The sequence below is a fragment of the Oryx dammah genome, unplaced genomic scaffold (genome assembly GCF_014754425.2).
Source record: "Oryx dammah isolate SB20612 unplaced genomic scaffold, SCBI_Odam_1.1 HiC_scaffold_26, whole genome shotgun sequence".
Classification (NCBI taxonomy): Eukaryota; Metazoa; Chordata; class Mammalia; order Artiodactyla; family Bovidae; genus Oryx; species Oryx dammah.
This window is the reverse complement of record NW_024070210.1, coordinates 1275145-1291524: the sequence shown is the minus strand read 5'-3', so window position 1 is coordinate 1291524 and position 16380 is coordinate 1275145. Positions and strand designations below refer to the sequence as shown.

The 16380-nt window shown below is 56.0% G+C and overlaps 1 protein-coding gene across 1 annotated transcript in view; it reads right to left on the bottom strand.

Moving 5' to 3' along the window:
• The window catches only part of NRDE2 (NRDE-2, necessary for RNA interference, domain containing), a 46621-nt gene that overhangs the window by 5747 nt on the left and 24494 nt on the right, over positions 1-16380 (bottom strand). The window contains exons 5-12 of the mRNA XM_040227467.1: positions 13995-14445; positions 12181-12586; positions 10664-10797; positions 9017-9137; positions 6636-6811; positions 3317-3703; positions 1264-2165; positions 113-251 (exon numbers count right to left, since the gene is read on the bottom strand). Coding sequence (XP_040083401.1) covers positions 113-251; positions 1264-2165; positions 3317-3703; positions 6636-6811; positions 9017-9137; positions 10664-10797; positions 12181-12586; positions 13995-14445 — 2716 coding nt within the window. The remainder of the gene's footprint in view (positions 1-112; positions 252-1263; positions 2166-3316; positions 3704-6635; positions 6812-9016; positions 9138-10663; positions 10798-12180; positions 12587-13994; positions 14446-16380) is intronic.

Genomic DNA, 16380 nt, shown 5'->3' with positions numbered 1-16380 from the left:
AGCCCCCTCCTCACTCTACCAGCCCCCTCCCGGGCCCTGAGCCCCCTGCCCTGCTCCTCTGTTAGAGGAAACAGTGCTCTGCACAGCAACAGACCCCCGGCGTCTGTCCTACCAGGAAGCTCAGGTACATCCTCCACAGCAAGGGGCACTGGCCCCCGTGGTCACTCCGCACGGCGCTCTCGAACAGGGCTCTGATCCGGTGCGTCAGGCCGGTCTCGGGAAGGGTGGCGTGGACCTCTCTACCATCCACCCTGCAAGACAGAGGCTCAGGTGAGTCCAGGACAACCGCTCAGGCTGACGCTGCAGCAGGGTCAGTGACGGGGGGTTGGCGCGTGTGGCAGGCAGTGCTGCCCTGGGTCTGGGGGCGCGGGGTGCAGGTGAGACGTGGCTCCTCCAAGGCCGGCGGAGCGCAGCGTCCACCCTGAGGCACACAGACTCCTTTTCTCAGGAGAACCTGCCCCTCACCAGCAGAGTGCACATTTACCACGAGACCTTTCAGCTGAAAGGAGACTGAATAAAATTCGAATGGAAGGCGGGAAACACAAGGAAACTGTTATTCAGAGGCAATCCTGAACACCGCCTCTCTCAGGTCAGAGTAAACAACGAAGGTTCTAGAAGGAACAATGGTGCCTGAGCTAACACGTGCCTGAGCCTGCTGCTTAACCTTCAGACATGGTATCTGAAAAGAGACAGTTAAAGACGACCCTGTTCTCACCCACGATAGTAACACAGTCTAGTAATTACTTTGGGCTCTCTCTGTGCTCAGCACTCACTCTTCCCAGCAACCCTCTTTAATTATGCCCATTTTACAGAAAGGGAACCGACCAGAGCCGTGAACAGAGCCCAGGGTCACACAGCTGCCGAGTGGACGCGCTGGGACTTGACTCCAGGCCCTAGTGCCCGCCCCACAACTTCTCTACAAGGTCTCAGACCCCTGAAAGCGGGGAGTCAGCACTCAGGCACCATAAGCAAAGCCCTGGACCCGCCGGAGCCAGGCCTGGGGAGGTGCCGCGGGAGCCCCGACAAAGGGCCGCTCTCGGCCCTCACTCCTTCAACACACTTTCCTGAATCCCTGCAGATGTGTTTCCTTTTTCAATGCATTTTCCTGTAACACAGACAGGGCACCGCTCCCCACCACCCCACAGGTGTTCCAGGCTCTGGGCCGCGTGCATTTCCGGCTTCCAGAGGCTGGTGGGGCCGTGGGAACAAGGCCCGACCGCGTGAGAGGCCTGCGGACCCGCGACCGAGGCGCTCCGTGATCACCTCTGCACGGCGTCGACCAGCCTCTTCCGCATCCTCTCCGCTTCAATCGCAAACAGCCACGGCTCCAGGAGTTTGGTGGACCTGGTGATGGCGTGGAAGAATCTTCTGGTCCTGCTGGCGCTGTGCGACTTGCTCTGAATCTGCACGTACGCCCTCCAGAGAAGCTGGTTGCCCGGGTACAACCGCAAAGCCTCTGAGAGCGCCTCTCGCAGGGGAGCCAGCGGGTGGGCGGCAACCCTGCCGTGGAACCTGAGCAGGCTGGTGTGCATCAGGGTGACGGCCTCCAGGGCGCCCTCCGGGCCGGCGCCCTCGGCGGAGACAGAGCCCCGGAGCTCCGCAGACACCTGCTCATAGACGCGCCCAGCGGCGTGGACCCCCACGGTCAGGTACTGGAAGAGCATGGAGCACTTCGCCAGGCTGACCAGGCGGCTGACGCGGTCGGGGGGGCCCGGCTCAGAGCCGCGGCGCTCCACTAGACAGTCCTGCAGCGCGTGTTCGTAGGCCTTCCGAGCCTTCAAAACGTGCACGGCCGAGACCTGTCCCGTGCAGGGCCCGTAGGGGCCGCGCTCAGTCAGCCCGGTCAGCACGTGCACGGCCCGGGCTGGGGCGGCCCCGCCCACGGGCGGCGACAGCTCCGCCTCCAGCGCAGCGTAGAGCAGGCCCAGCTCACAGAGCTCCGGGTCCTCCAGGCCCCGGCTCCCTGCAGTGCCCAGGGCTGCCGCGAAGACCTTCCGGGCATCCTCTGTGTTGCCCAGCAACCACTCCAGATGCGCATACTGCTGCCAGAGGCAAAGGCTGTTGCGGTTGTCCGGCTCCTTGAGGAGATTCTTGGCTAGTTTTTTGCAGTTCTTTCCTTGTGACTTTAATCTCTTCTTGTTTTTAGTGTGCAGACACCGAATGACCTGAAGGTAAAAAGGAAAAGAATCACTTCAAATGCTCCGTGACGTCACAGACACCCCTTTGTACTGCCGAGTTCCCTGGTGACGTGTGAGAGACCTGGGGTCCATCCCTGGGTGGGGAAGAGCCCCTGGAGAAGGGAATGGCAACCCACTCCAGTGTATGGACGGAGGAGCCTGGCGGGCTGTAGTCTGTGGGGTCACAGAGTCAGACACCTCTGAGCAGCTACACTTTCTTTCTTTCTCCGTACTGTTGGCTGCAGGAAGCCACGCGAGGCGTCTGCACTGCCTGCCTCCGTCACGTATCTGGTAAACCCGTAGGCTCCCTGAGAAACAGTCAGGGCTCTACCGAGGCCACGGGAACCCTGAAACGAACACGTCCAGGCTTCCATCTGACACTCCCGTAAACGAGGCTGACACTCCAAACGCCCTTCTTCAAAGACAGGCGACCAGCAAATGTCGTTCAGTCGTGTCCGACTCTCCGCGACCCCACGGGCTGTAGCCCGCCAGGCTCCTCCGTCCATGGCATTTCCCAGGCAAGAGCACTGGAGTGGGTTGCCATTACCTCCTCCAGGGGACTCTTCCTGAGCCAAAGATCAGACCCGCGTCTCCTGCATTGGCAGGTGGATTCTCTACCGCTGAGCCACGGGGGAAGCCCCATCAGATTTCACCAGACACTGTTTTAATAACACAGCCTGGTGTGTGCCATTTGCAATTAAAGGATCAGCACTTTGGATGTGAAAATGTAATTCTAGCTAGTGGTCAGCAGAGGGCAGAAGAGTCAATCCTAGACAAATTTCTAGCAGGTAATAGATACTAAAAAGCAGGGTAAGTAGCTTATTTTATCTATTTTAATAAGTCCTTAAATCCTCTAGCCCAGCTTAAGCTTAAGCGTGGTCCCTAACACTAACTGCTCACACAGACACCTGGTAACAGAGTCGGCAGAAGCGCAGCTCCTGCCACTGGTGAGCTGGGCTCAGTCTCCCGCCCCCTTCCCTGCGGCCCCTCAGAAGGGGCGGCCACTGGCGCGGTGCCCTTGGGTCCCTGAAGGGGGACGTGCTGTGGCCCAGCGCCGTGCAGAACACAGCCCGGCCGCCCCACCGACTCCCGCGACAGGAGCCGAGGTCCCCACCCAGCGGCGGGGGGCGCGGCGTTACCTTGGTGATCTCGTACCGCAGCCAGGAGACGCAGAGCTGAGACCGCTCCCTGCCTGCAAACAGAGGCAGCGCCAGGTGGAAGAGGTTGCGGATAAACTCCTCGCCCTCTCGACTGGGACCCCGGGGCCAGCGCCGGCCGTCCAGAGGCTCCATGCGGCCCACACAGCCGATGCCGGAGCAGGAGAGGTCGAGGAGAGTCAAGGGCTTTTCGTCATGAAGTCCGTTGTTGAAGATGCTGTTCTCGTCCATGGCCAGATAGAGGCAGGAGGGGGGGGCGCGGAAGCCGGAAGGCACCCCCAGGAACTGCAGGAAGGCCGCAATCAGCTGAAACTGGAGATCCGGGCTGGACAGTCGGATCAGAGACTGACCGAGATCGTCAAACACCACCTGCAAGGAAGACAGAAGCCGAGTGACCGAACGCAGCGAACAAACGGCAGCGCCTCCGCGAGCCTCCCGCGGGCCTGTGCGAACTGTTCGGCTGTGCGGGGTCCTTGCGGCTGCGGGCCCCCCTCCCGTCGCCGCGGGCGGGGCTCTTCTCAAACCGCGGTGCCAGGCTTCTCACTGCAGAGGCGTCTCTCGTGGCGGAGCCGGCGGAGCCGGCGTCCCAGGGCTCCAGGCTTCGCTGCTCTTCCCGACCAGGGACCGAGCCCGTGTCTCCTGCTCGGCAGGTGGATTCTCTACCACTGAGCCACCAGGGTAGCCCCTCACCACCCCCAGCAATTCCTTTTCTATGGATATGCGCCAACATTACTCAGTTTTAAACACACAGGAGCTAGGTTTTCTGTAAAGTGAGGCAAGCTGAGGGTGGGCGGGTGGGCACTGGGGGCAGCGTCTCACACCCCCTGGGCACCCTCCACGGGAGGGAAGCCACAGCAGGGGCTTTGAGTCGCCTGATGGATTCACAGGAAATCCAGAATTGCACCGCTTCTGAGAACACACGTGGTTGCTTTTGTAGTTACTTTCATAAGTTACAGTTGGGAAAATTTTTTATTTCAAGATAGAATGTTACAATTTTGTGTTTTCTTTGCACCAAACTGCTTCAGGAAATGAAAAATATGCTCCAAGATATATAAACAGCAGCAAAGGAAAAGGGACGCTGCGGGAGCATCGGGCCGTGCGGGGAGCATCGTGAGGGCCTCACGCTAACTGTGCTCACAGCTGGCTGCACGCACAGCTTTAAACCGCGAGGCCACGGGGACTGCGCTCCGCCTGCCGCCCTGCCTGCCTGCCTGGCCTCTGTGGCCGTCAGCAAAGAGGAAATCAAAACACGACCACAGTAAGACTGGACTCCCTGGGACTCGACCCATCAGAACCACCAATTAATCAGAAAGCTTTTCTCCTCCAGGTTTTCACTAAAGCAGAGAAATCTAAGAAATCGCTCATAGCAGTACCTGGCTCCAGGAACAAGCTTCCGGGAAACTGTCAAACTGCTGAGCCTCGAGAACTAACTTCTGGAGCTCAGCCATGAAGTCTGTAAAACCCTCACGCACCAAAGACAAACCCCACCCGCCTTCTGAAAACTTGGGCTCAGCCAGGGCGGGGAGCTCGCGGGTAGACTTGAGTCCCTGGCCGCTCCCTCCGGCCCAGAGAGCGCCTCTCTCCTTCTCCCCAATCCTGGTTTCTTAAGTCCACCCTGGCCACCCCCTTCACCTCTCCTGGGACACCCCAGGCCCTCCAGGGCCTGCAGTCATGCCGATTCCTCTGGTGAAGCGCGAGCTCCCGGATCAAACAGATGCTCGCTCAACATCCAGGACTGGCGGAGGCCTTGTCACGGGGCAACCTCTGTCCAGATGCTGGAGACACAGATGCAAACAGGAGGAGCCTCTGCCCTCAAGGCTCGAGCTTTGTCAGAGCCCGGGAGCCTCACTGCTGTAAGGCCTCTTGGTCTGTACCCGTGACTGTCACAGGCCAGGCACGCCGCAGACCCAGACCCTAACTTGCACGTGGGTTTTTTCACTAAACATGTCCCCCAGGACCACGTGACCCATGGCTGGTTGATCTGAGGCTATGGAACCTTGGATGCAAAGGGCTGACTACAAAGTTATACTCAGATTTTCACCTGCTGGGGGCTGATGACCCTAACCCCCTCATTGTTTGGGGTAGACTGTAGTTGGTATTTTGTCAAAGTGGCTCAATTCCAGGTATTGAAATAGAATTTCTTCCTTTATTTTAATGTAAAACTTCCTGGGTTCCAAAATCACTGCGGACGGTGACTGCAGCCATGAAATTAAAAGACACTTGCTTCTTGGAAGAAAAGCTATGACAAACGTAGATAGTGTATTAAAAAGCAGAGACTTCACTTTGCTGACAAATCCATATAATCGAAGCTATGGTTTTTCCTGCAGTTATGTATGGATGTGAGAGCTGAACCATAGAGAAGACTGAGCCCCACAGAACTGATGCTTTCAAGCTGTGCTGGAGGAGAGTCTTGAGGGTCCCTTGGACTGCATGGAGATGCAACCAGTCAGTCCTAAAGGTAATCAACCCTGAGTATTCATTAGAAGGACTGATGTTGACGCTCCAGTCCTCTAGCCACCTGATGTGAAGAGACGGCTCACTGGAAAAGACCCTGACGTGGGAAAGACTGAAGGCAGGAGAAGGGGAAGACAGAGGATGAGAAGGTTGGACGGCACCACCAGCTCAATGGACATGAGTTTGCACAAACTCCAGGAGATAGTGGAGGACAGAGGAGCCTGGCGTGCTGCAGTCCACAGGGTCACAAAGAACTGGACACGACTCGGGGTCTGAACAATGACGACAACGAAAGCTGCAGAGCTGCCAGCGCACAGTAGGGCGCCAGGCCGCGAGGGAGGCAGCCTGAGCACCTGGCAAGCACCAGCACTCAATAAATGCTGCTTCCTCCCCAGGAGGACGGGCCTGGACACCCCGTCCCCACGGCCTGCACCTCCTGCCCCCCGCCTCCCGAGTCACACGCACTCACGCATCTTCAAGGATGAAAAGCGGGGAAAGTGGACACAGAGGAAGAATTTAGGACAGCGACTCCACGGTTTCCAACCTGGAGCCGTCAGGGCTTCATGTGGAAAACTGACTGAATATCCTGGAAGACAGTCTCCGGAGGGCTGACCACCAGACCCAACCGCCTCCTCCGGCACGGGGACAGTCAGGGCGAGAGCCCCGAGCCTCCTCCATCACCAGCAGCCAACAGAGCCCTGCCGCTTTCCCGGGAGAGGACGTTTCTGAAGACCGGAGGGGGCGGGTCAGCCTCTCCCGAGCCAGGCGCGGGCTCCTGCTGGGAACGGAAACCCCGCGGGAACGGGAGAGAGCAACGCCCGCTGCTGGGGGTGTGGGGGGCGCTCACCTGTCTCTCGGGGTCCTCGCAGTCTTCCTCCGTCTGCTTCCTGGCCTTGTCCGGGCGCCACGGCTGCCAGTGTCTGTGGTCTCGGGACCGCTCGGCGGCCAGCCAGATCTGCCACCGGGGCAGGGTCTTGTCTCTAATCTCCTGGTCCTCGTCCTCCGGCTCCTCGTCGTCGTCATCTAGGTGAGAATGAAACTTCCAGCAACCGAAGCAGCAGACAGCACTGCCCTCAACCCTCAAACCCAGCTGCTCGGGCCAGCGACGGAGTGGACGCCTCCAGGCCAAGACGGACGTGACCCAGGCCTGCCGGCTGGGCCCTCAGTGGCATTTACGGACTCTCCCGTAAAGTCAGGTTCCCAGACGAGGGAGGTGAGCCGATGAAATCAGACGATTGTTTATGCTCTCACAGCAATTAAAAATGGGAATGACATATTTTAGACGAGAACTGTCCAGGAGAACTTTCTGTGACAATGAGAATGTTCTAATTCTGTGTGATATGGTAGCCACACGTGACCTGCTGGGCGTTTGAATCGTAGCTGGTAGAATAACTGAATTTCAGATTTTATTTCAACTAATTTTAATTAAAACAGCCATGTGTTGCTAGCAGCTACTGTATTACACAACACAGTTCCAGAATGCTAAAGGACATTTAATGATAGCACTGCTTTAGATTTTCTTAAGCCATCAGAATTTTTAGCCAGTGGCCCTGATCATCATCCATGTTCACTTTTTTTTAAAGAAAGAGGCCGTTCAAGATATCCTGTATTTTATTCTACTTTGTTTCCTAACTCTGAACATGCAGAATAAAAAGGGGAAAAAGTCTGAGTCTTCCACTGAAGTTCAATAAACTTCAAAATAAACACAGTATGTAAAATGGTTTGGCCGCCCAGAAAAACAGTCTGGCAGTTTCTTCTGAAACTAAAATGCACCGACCATAAGGCCTAGAAATTGTATCCTTGGGCGCCGACCCCAGAAAGACGAAAACCCATATTCCCACAGAAACCTTTACACTGATGCCCACAGCAGTTTTATTCATAAAGGCCAAAAACTGGCAAAGACGCGAGAGTCCTACACCAGGTGCCTAGGTGCCTAGAGAAACCACGGCACAGCTATGCCGCGGGCACTGCTGAGCAGAAAACTCGAACACAGCTGCTGGCACAGCCCGCGTGGACAGAGCTCAGGAGCTCTGCCGAACGAGGAAAGCCGGTCTGCAAACGCTACACAGAAGACGCCTGCCAGTGAGCACGTGAGGACCTCGGGCCCTGCTGTGCTGGTGCTGAGCATGTGAGACGGTGCAGCTGCTGTGGGACACCCGTGCGAGGGCTCTGCAGAGAATCAGAGCCACCGCACCGGCTGGCAGTTCCACCTCTGGGTGCGCTTCCCAAAGAACCGAAAGCTGGGGCTCAAGGACTCATCCACGGGCCTAGCAGTATATTCACAACTGCCGAAAGGGGAAGTGATGCGCCGTGTGCGTGCGTGCGTGCGTGCGAGATACGCACGCAGTGGAAAATCATTCAGCCTTAAAAACGGAAGAAATACTGGCGCGTGCTCTGTGCCGTGTAAACCTTGAGGACACCACGCTGTGTGCGCCAAGCGGCACTGACCGCGTCTGCAGCGCTCTGCAGGGGCTCGGATCTGGGCAGTGGCAGTCGTGGCCATGACGAGGGATGGGGCGTGAGCTGGACGGGGGTCAGGGCGCTGGGGGAGACAGGCGCTGAGGGGATGGAGGCGATGATGGGTGACAAGTGTCCAAATGCAAGTAATGCCACCGAACTGCACGCTTAGAAACGGCCAGACTGGCAAACTCTGTTACAGTCAGAAACGTTGCACCGTCACCAATGAGTCCACTTACATCAACAGGTGAGCGAGCACAGCAGTGGAACGGAAATGGAGAAGGGACTTGCGGTGGGCTGGGGGTGGGCCGGGGGCGGGGCGGGTGGGGTGGCGGTGGGGGGGACGGGGTAGGCAGAAGGGGGCGCACAGGGGCCTCGAGGGAGGCAGGGCTCTGCAGCCAGACCTCAGCGGGGCTGCCTGAAGCCGCACACACACGGGATAAATGCAGAGAGCTGAGCAGACACAGGCGGAAATGAGCGGCGGCAACAGGGGCGAAATCTGAGCGGACTCCCAGCGGCGCCCTCCGCCGCGGGGGCAGCGGGTGAAGGGCGCACCGGCTCCCTGCGTACTGTTCCCGACTTCTTGGCAGGGCTGGTGGGGGCTCCTTTAAGGTGTCTCAGGGGAAGAACAGCCTGAGCTCCCAGGTCATCCGCGGGGTCTGTATAACGTTCCTGAGTCACTGAGGAACCGCTGGCACACATCAACACGCCAGGAAAACGGAAAGCCCCGCGAGGGAGAGGCAGCGGCCGCTCCCCGGAGAGGCGCCTCACCTGGGCCGACGGGCACCCAGCCGCCCCACTCCTGCTGGTGCATCCAGGCTCTCCAGCCCCGGGCACCCTTCTCCCCGGCCCGGGGCTCGCCGCTGTCCCAGAAGGGCTCAAAGAACTCCACCTGTCGAGGCATAAAACGTGGAGGTTAGCCGCCACGTTCAGCTCTGTGCCAACAAGCACCGAATCCCTACTGTGTGTTGGGAAGATGTACTGAGGTTTGGTCATGCGCTCCAGAATATTCAAAGCCTCAAGCGCGTGGACTGGTCTGGACTAGGCTTTAGCCCGGGGCAGGGCCCCGACCCTCATCAGCAATGCCTCCCATCACAGAGCCTGTCAGTCAAGGGGTGGGGATAAGCACAGCTCTGACCCTGACCCCTGACCACACCCCAGGCTCTGCAGAGAGACCGAGTCCCAGCTCTAGTTCACCACGTTTGTCAAACAGCAACGCATCTCTTAGAATAACTGTTACCTGCCTTACTATACTATCAGTTCTATCAATACTAGCCAATATTCCTTACCCCAATTTTCTCCAGAAAAGAAAGGTTAAAAATAATGATTAAAAATAGTTTTACAGGCAGTTCATGAAAGCGCCACAAGATGGAGACCATAGCCTGTCACGAAAGACCTTGGAAAGTTCACCATCAATTGAGCTACCCTGTTCCTCTCCTACCAGACCCTCTTAGGTAGAAAACTGACTTTTCTTAAGTGGAAAAAGGTTTTCTTAAATCCCTCCCGCTCCCCCGCCCCCGCACCCCCCTCCCCGCCCAAATTAGGATCAGTGTTGACAAGCACCAACATGTAATTTCACTGCAACCTCAGCCAAAGTTTTAGGTGGAGGAAAGGTTAACCAAGGGGGAGACAGGAGACGCAGGTTAGAATCCAGAGGCAGGAAAGAGAGCCTGTGGTTTAAAAGCTACATTTTGGACTTCCCTGGGGGCTCATTGGTAAACAATCCGCCTGCCAGTGCAGGGGACGCAGGTTGGATCCCAGGTCCAAGAAGATCCCAATGACGGGCAAATAAGCGGGTGCACGACAGCTACTGAGTCTGCGCCCCAGAGCCCGGGGGTCACAACTCCTGAGTCTGCACCCTAGAGCCGCTCCCCCCCCGGGGGGGTGGGTCACAACTCATGAGTCTGCGCCCTAGAGCCCCGGAGGGGGGAGGTCACGACTCCTGAGTCTGTTCTCTAGAGCCCGGGGGTTCTAAGTACTGAAGCTGCAACACTCTAGAGCCCCTGCTCCACAAGAGAAACCACAGCAACGAGAAGCCAAAGCACCGCACCCACAGAGCAGGCCGCATAGACACAGAGGCCTAGTCAAATAAATAAATAAAATTATGGAAAATTAGAAAAAATAAAAGGCACAGTACTGCTTCCCTGGAGGTGGGTGGTAACTAGCATTTAAACAGGGGTGAAGTAAGGGGGAAAAAAAGAACATCAGTGAGTCTTTATAGCTGGGAGGTGGAGGGATCGTCTTTTTGCTCTCAACGCTTTTCCTTGGATTGCCCGGATATTTCTGAGACAAGTCTCCACTGATGTAAGGAGGATGTAAATATTTTGAAAATACTACCACCAACTCTTATTACCCACACCCCTCCCCAGAAGAGGGAGGGGCCGAGACGGGAGCAGGGGACTCGGGCAGGACACGCACCTGGCCTTTGGTGGGCAGGCCCTTCACACTGTCAGGCTTGAAGAACGTGAAGTCAACCATGGCCTGGAAGAGAGACACGGCCTTCTCGGTGTGGCCAGCCTGCCGCAGGAAGTGGCACTGCTGGAGGAAGAGGGCTGCCGGCGGGAGGGCAAAGGGGATGAGCCCTGGTGAGCGCCGGGGCGGGAGCGAGCAGCCCCCCCCCCCGACGCACAGCTCAGCACCCAGGTCGCCTTCTCCCCGAAACCAGGGACTGTCGCAGCTTCAAATCGGCGAGACGAGCAGGTCCCGAGTTTAAAGGACCCACGCAGCCACAGTGCAATCACAGTACACTTACTCTCACTATTAAAGGAAACGGCCACAGAGCACAAACAGTAACAACAAAACAAGACCAGCGGACGGTCTGAATATTGGTCATCAAGTACTCAGAGCTCGTTATTACGAGAAAGACTCGGGAAAGGATGGGGCAGTAGATTTTTTTTTAATCAGAGAGCCAAGCTCTGTACTCAGTTGATCACTAGATGGCATTATTCACCAGCAATTTCCATCACAGACTCAGTCCTGCCGTAAACAAATCTGGGCTCCATGTTTGACATTTTCAGTTCAGTTCAACTGTGGTACAATTCTCTCTATGAGATACCATTAAGCTGTTTGAGCATATCAACACGTAATATCAAATATGAGCCCCTTTAAGGCAGTGATGCAAATGCTTATTATTTCTAGAGCAATATATTTCTTCTATCTTTAGAAATTAGTAGCAATATTCAATAGCAGGGATTTGATCAAAGAAATTTGATCCCTTTGATCAAATCAAAGGGATTTGAGTCAGACCCTGAGCGAGGCTCCCCATATACCACCTCAGCTGACAGGCACAGCCCTCCTGTGAAACAGGTATTGGACTGCTGTTGCTGGGAGAGAAACTACAGGTCCAACAGGTTAAGGAACCTACCCAAGGTCACACAGGAGCCTGTGAAGGGCAAACCCAGCATTCAGGTCAGGGGTGATACACTCCAGTATAACACGCCATCTCTGGATCTCATTACTGGACAAAATGTGTAATATAGGCTAGTCTCCTTGGGGACCTACTGAAAACGTTAACAGCATAATGACACCAGTAACCTGTGTCTATCAGTGACTGACAGCCAGCCAGCGCACCCCACAAGCGTGACTGCCTCAGCCCCCACAATGGGGTGAGATGTGGGCATCTCAACAGATAAGGCCACAAACAGCCAAAGGAGTTAAGAGACCGCGTTTACCTGAATAACAACTGGAAAAGTTGGACCTTCTAGTCTGGCGATATTTTCTGAACTGTACTGGCTTAATGCCTCCCGCTGCCCAGAAGGTGGTGCGGGCAGGGGGGTGGGTACCCATCATGAAAAGGACTCATAATATCCTTTTTTAAGCATAAGCTTTATCAACTTAGACTTTCCTAAAATAAATCAAAGATAAGCTATTTTCAATGAAGCCAAAAGAAAGAACGGCCCCTCCCGCGTCACTGGCCTGGGTGGCCGTCTCCTTACCAAACATGGCCTCTTCGGTGCCGGGCAGCTCGGGGTGGGAGACGATGCTGCCGTCCCTCACGGCAGACAGGGTGCTCAAGCACTTCCCGTACAGACTCTGAATTTTTGATACAGAGAAGGTGCTGAACTGGCTCTGGCAAAACAACAGGTATTTCTGCCAGAGGGCTGTGTTGTTGGGATGTAAGAAGATCAGTTTCTGCCACTCTTTGAGCAGAGTGGTGGGCTCCCAGAACTCGGCGCAGAGCTTCAGCTTGGCGAGCTTCAGGTCCACGCTGCTCGGGTTGCTCTCGATGGCCCGCTCCAGGATGGCCAGCTTCTTCTCCAGGACCAGCCGCAGGGACCGCTTCCGCCTCTCCGGCTCTCCTTCCTCCACAGCGCAGAGGCCCGGACTTCGCATGACCTCGTCCTAAACAACAAAAACACCCACTCACACAGGCACATGGAACCGGGGGACCCAGGGAGTCAGTGCTGCCTGTGGGGTGACTTATAAGGCCCACAGGGCTGCTTACTCCACACAATGAGTGCTCTTCGGGTCGGTACCTCTGGTCTTGTGTTTGGCGTTGGGAGTTGAGTCGTTAAGACATGTCCGGCTCCCTGAGACCCCATGGACTGTAGCCCACCAGATGCCCCTGTCCATGGGACTCTCCAGGCAAGAATACTGAAGTGGGTTGCCATTTTCTCCTCCAGGGGATCTTCCTGACCCGGGGATCAAACCCCCATCTCTTAGGTCTCCTGCACTGGCAGGCGGGTTCTTTACCCCTGGCACCACCTGGGAAGCCCTATCCACTCTCTATCTCTTGAGAGTCCCTTGGACTGCAAGGAGATCCAACCAGTCCATCCTAAAGGAAATCAGTCCTGAATATTCATTGGAAGGACTGATGCTGAAGCTGAAACTCCAATACCACCTGATGCGAAGAACTGACTCCTTGGAAAAGACCCTGATGCCAGGAAAGATTGAGGGCAGGGGGAGAAGGGGATGACAGAGGATGAGATGGCTGGATGGCATCACCGACTCAATGGACATAAGTTTGGGTAAACTCTGGGAGTTGGTGATGGACAGGGAGGCCTGGCGCGCTGCAGTCCATGGGGTCACAGAGTCAGACACGACTGTGCAACTGAACTGATTATTTCCCTGGCTGCAGCTTGCAGGATCTAGCCCCCTGGCCAGGGACTGAACCCGAGCTCTCTGTATGGGGAGCACGCAGACTTAGCCACTGGACCACCTAGAGGGTCCCCGTCATTTTAAACTTAGATTTCTGTACCAATAACTAGCATACAGTGTCTTGAAAACCTTTTCTGAAATGCTGATTTTACCAATAACACAGCCGAATGTGGGACAAATGTGGTAATTACATAAGTGGTTCCAAAAATAAGTGGGACAAAGACAGATGCGTGTATTTCTGAAAGGGAGCCGGTAGCTCCAACCCCTTCCCTGCACAGACCGCCCTGTGCACCCCGCACGTTCTCTCGGCACTGCAGGAACGCCTCGCCGCTGTGGCGCGCACCCACCTCGATCCCGTTCACGGCTCACCATCTCTTGGAGGCCATTTCTTACTCCTGGGTGGCAAGTCACCCCCTCGTTCCATCCCCCGCCCCTAAGTCACAGCATGTCCCACCCCAGACTGCAGTTACCCCTCACACGTCAGTCTCCATCACTGGGCTTTGAGCAAACTCAGGGCGAGGGCTCTATTCTAATCTTTAGAGGCCCGGCCCCAGGGTTCCTCCCAGGAGCTCAACAGTCACTGCAGGATAAACCAGTGCCCAACATTAGGGCCGCCAGGCCCAGGCGGGAGACCTGGGACCGTGACGCTTACCTGGAAAGCAACAAAGGCCATCCACAGCTCGGTGTCCCGAGGGTTCTCGCGAACCTTCCTGTTAAACTCCTCCACCCTGGCCTTGAGGAGCGCGCCCTCTCTGTCGGGCTGTGAGTCTGGCGGCCTGGACTCCTGCTCTGAAGGACCCTGTCCCTGTAACCACTGTGTAGTGGCTTGATCGTAAATCCCGAGAGGGTCCAGCCAGCTGGTAGCAGGGGGAGCCGCATCGTCCACGCCCTTCACTGGGATAAAGGAGAGCGGCTCCGACGATGGAGCTTCGGGCTGACTGCTGACGGCGAGGCCGTCCACGTTCATTAACCCCACGCTCTTCTTCGTAAAGTAGCGCTCCATGTGCTTGTGGGAACGCTTCTTTTCTGTGGAAGTCCCCTCCCAAGATATACACTGCTTCTTCGGGTTGAGGCCGAGGCAGGAGTCTCCTTTCCTCTTGTATCTAATGTTTGAGAAAGAAAACAGGTTACCGAGAGAACGCGCGCTCGGGCTCCACGGACCGAAGGCCCAGCAGGCACTCTGGTTCCGCCAGTTAAGTTCATGTATTCAAACTCACCTTCCCTTCAAACTGTTTCTACTCAGAGAAGTAGGAGGACTTTTCCTCTATCCTGCTGTTTCATCTGCGTCTCGCGAATTTCAGATCACGCCTGTCTTCCAGGCCTTAGCACCTACCCGCCCCTAAGCTCTGCACCGTGCTGTCATCACGCCACCGCAGGCGGCACCGCGTGTGACAGGCAAGGGGAAGCCATCAGCACCCCCCCTACAGTTCTTCAAGGACGCTGAGGCCTCAGGTGACACCAGGCCCTCCATCTCCTGGACCAGTCCCTTTTCCTCCGTGCTGTCTACTTCAGAAGATAATAGAGAGGCCTAAGGCTCTTTTTTTAATCCTGAGACAAAGTGTGTCAAACAGAATTACATCTGGCTATTCTCTACTCTACAGGAAAGAGGCTGGGCTCTAAGATGCTTTTATGGATCGTGTAGGCGTCCCCAGAGCTACAAACACATGACTACTGAATATCTGTACAAAAGCTAAGGAAATCTGTGCCCTTTCCCGTGTGTCTGCTACACAAACAACCCAATTCAAACATCAGCAAAAGATGTGAGCAGCAACGGCACAAAAGACACACGCGGCCGGTAAGCACGTGAACACGTGGTCAGCGTCGTGAGTCACCAAGGAAACACCGGTAAGAACCGCGGTGCCCCGAGCGCAGGCCCACCAGGATACCCAAGATGAAGGCAAGGCCTGGCGACGCCGAACCCCGGCCAATGACCTGGAGGGGAGCCGGGGTTCACGTGTCCCTGGTGGGAACAGGTCTGGCAGTTTAAAAACAAAACAAAACAAAACCTAAACACAGACCTCACCCCATGACCCAGCAATGCTATTCCTAGGTATTTACCAGAAAAAGGAAACCAGAACCCTACACAAAGAGCTGTGCACAAGGGTTCTGGGCAGCTTTATTCGTAACAGCACACTCTGGAGAAAGGCCAGGTCGCACCAACAGAGAATGGATAAACAGACGGTGGGGTGGCCGCCGATGGACACTCCCGCCGGGAAAAAGGAACGAGCCACTGATAGGCGCCCCGGGACGAAACTCGGGAACGCCAGGTAGACGGAGTCGGACACAGAGGGGTGCACACTAGGCGAGTCCGTCTACACGAGACCCTAACAGACTAGCACACTCGCCGGTGGAAGAGCTCAGGACGGCAACCTTCTCTGGGAGGAGGGCTGCGGACACAGTGGCAAGGAGCCTGAGGGAACTTTGCGGGAGGCTGAGCGGCGGGCGGACGAGTGACGCGCACCCTGTTTCCAGCCGCTGCCCGCCGCTCGCATCCCTGCCGAGCTCCACCTGCGGTCAGACCAGCAGCACCAGGACGTGAGACCCTCACGGGACCAAGGACGCGTGGTCAGCCCCAAACCACTCCCTTCACACCTCTGTCTGCGGAAACTGGACCCCGGTGCCAAAAACACTGGGGACCGCTGCCCTAAGAAATAAACGTTAAGTGAAAAATGAGTTCTGTTCTCCCCAGTGACTATGGCACGGAACAGCAGACCGGCTCCAAATGGGAAAAGGAGGCCGTCAAGGCTGGATAGTGTCATCCTGCTTATTTAACTTATACGCAGAGCACATCATGAGAAACACTGGGCTGGAAGAGGCACAAGCTGGAATCAAGATTGCCGGGAGAAATATCAATCACCTCAGATATGCAGATGACACCACCCTTATGGCAAATAGTGAAGAGGAACTAAAAAGCCTGTTGATGAAAGTGCAAGAGGACAGTGAAAAAGTTGGCTTAAAGCTCAACATTCAGAAAACGAAGATCATGGCATCTGGTCCCATCACTTCAAGGGAAATAGATGGGGAAACAGTGTCAGACT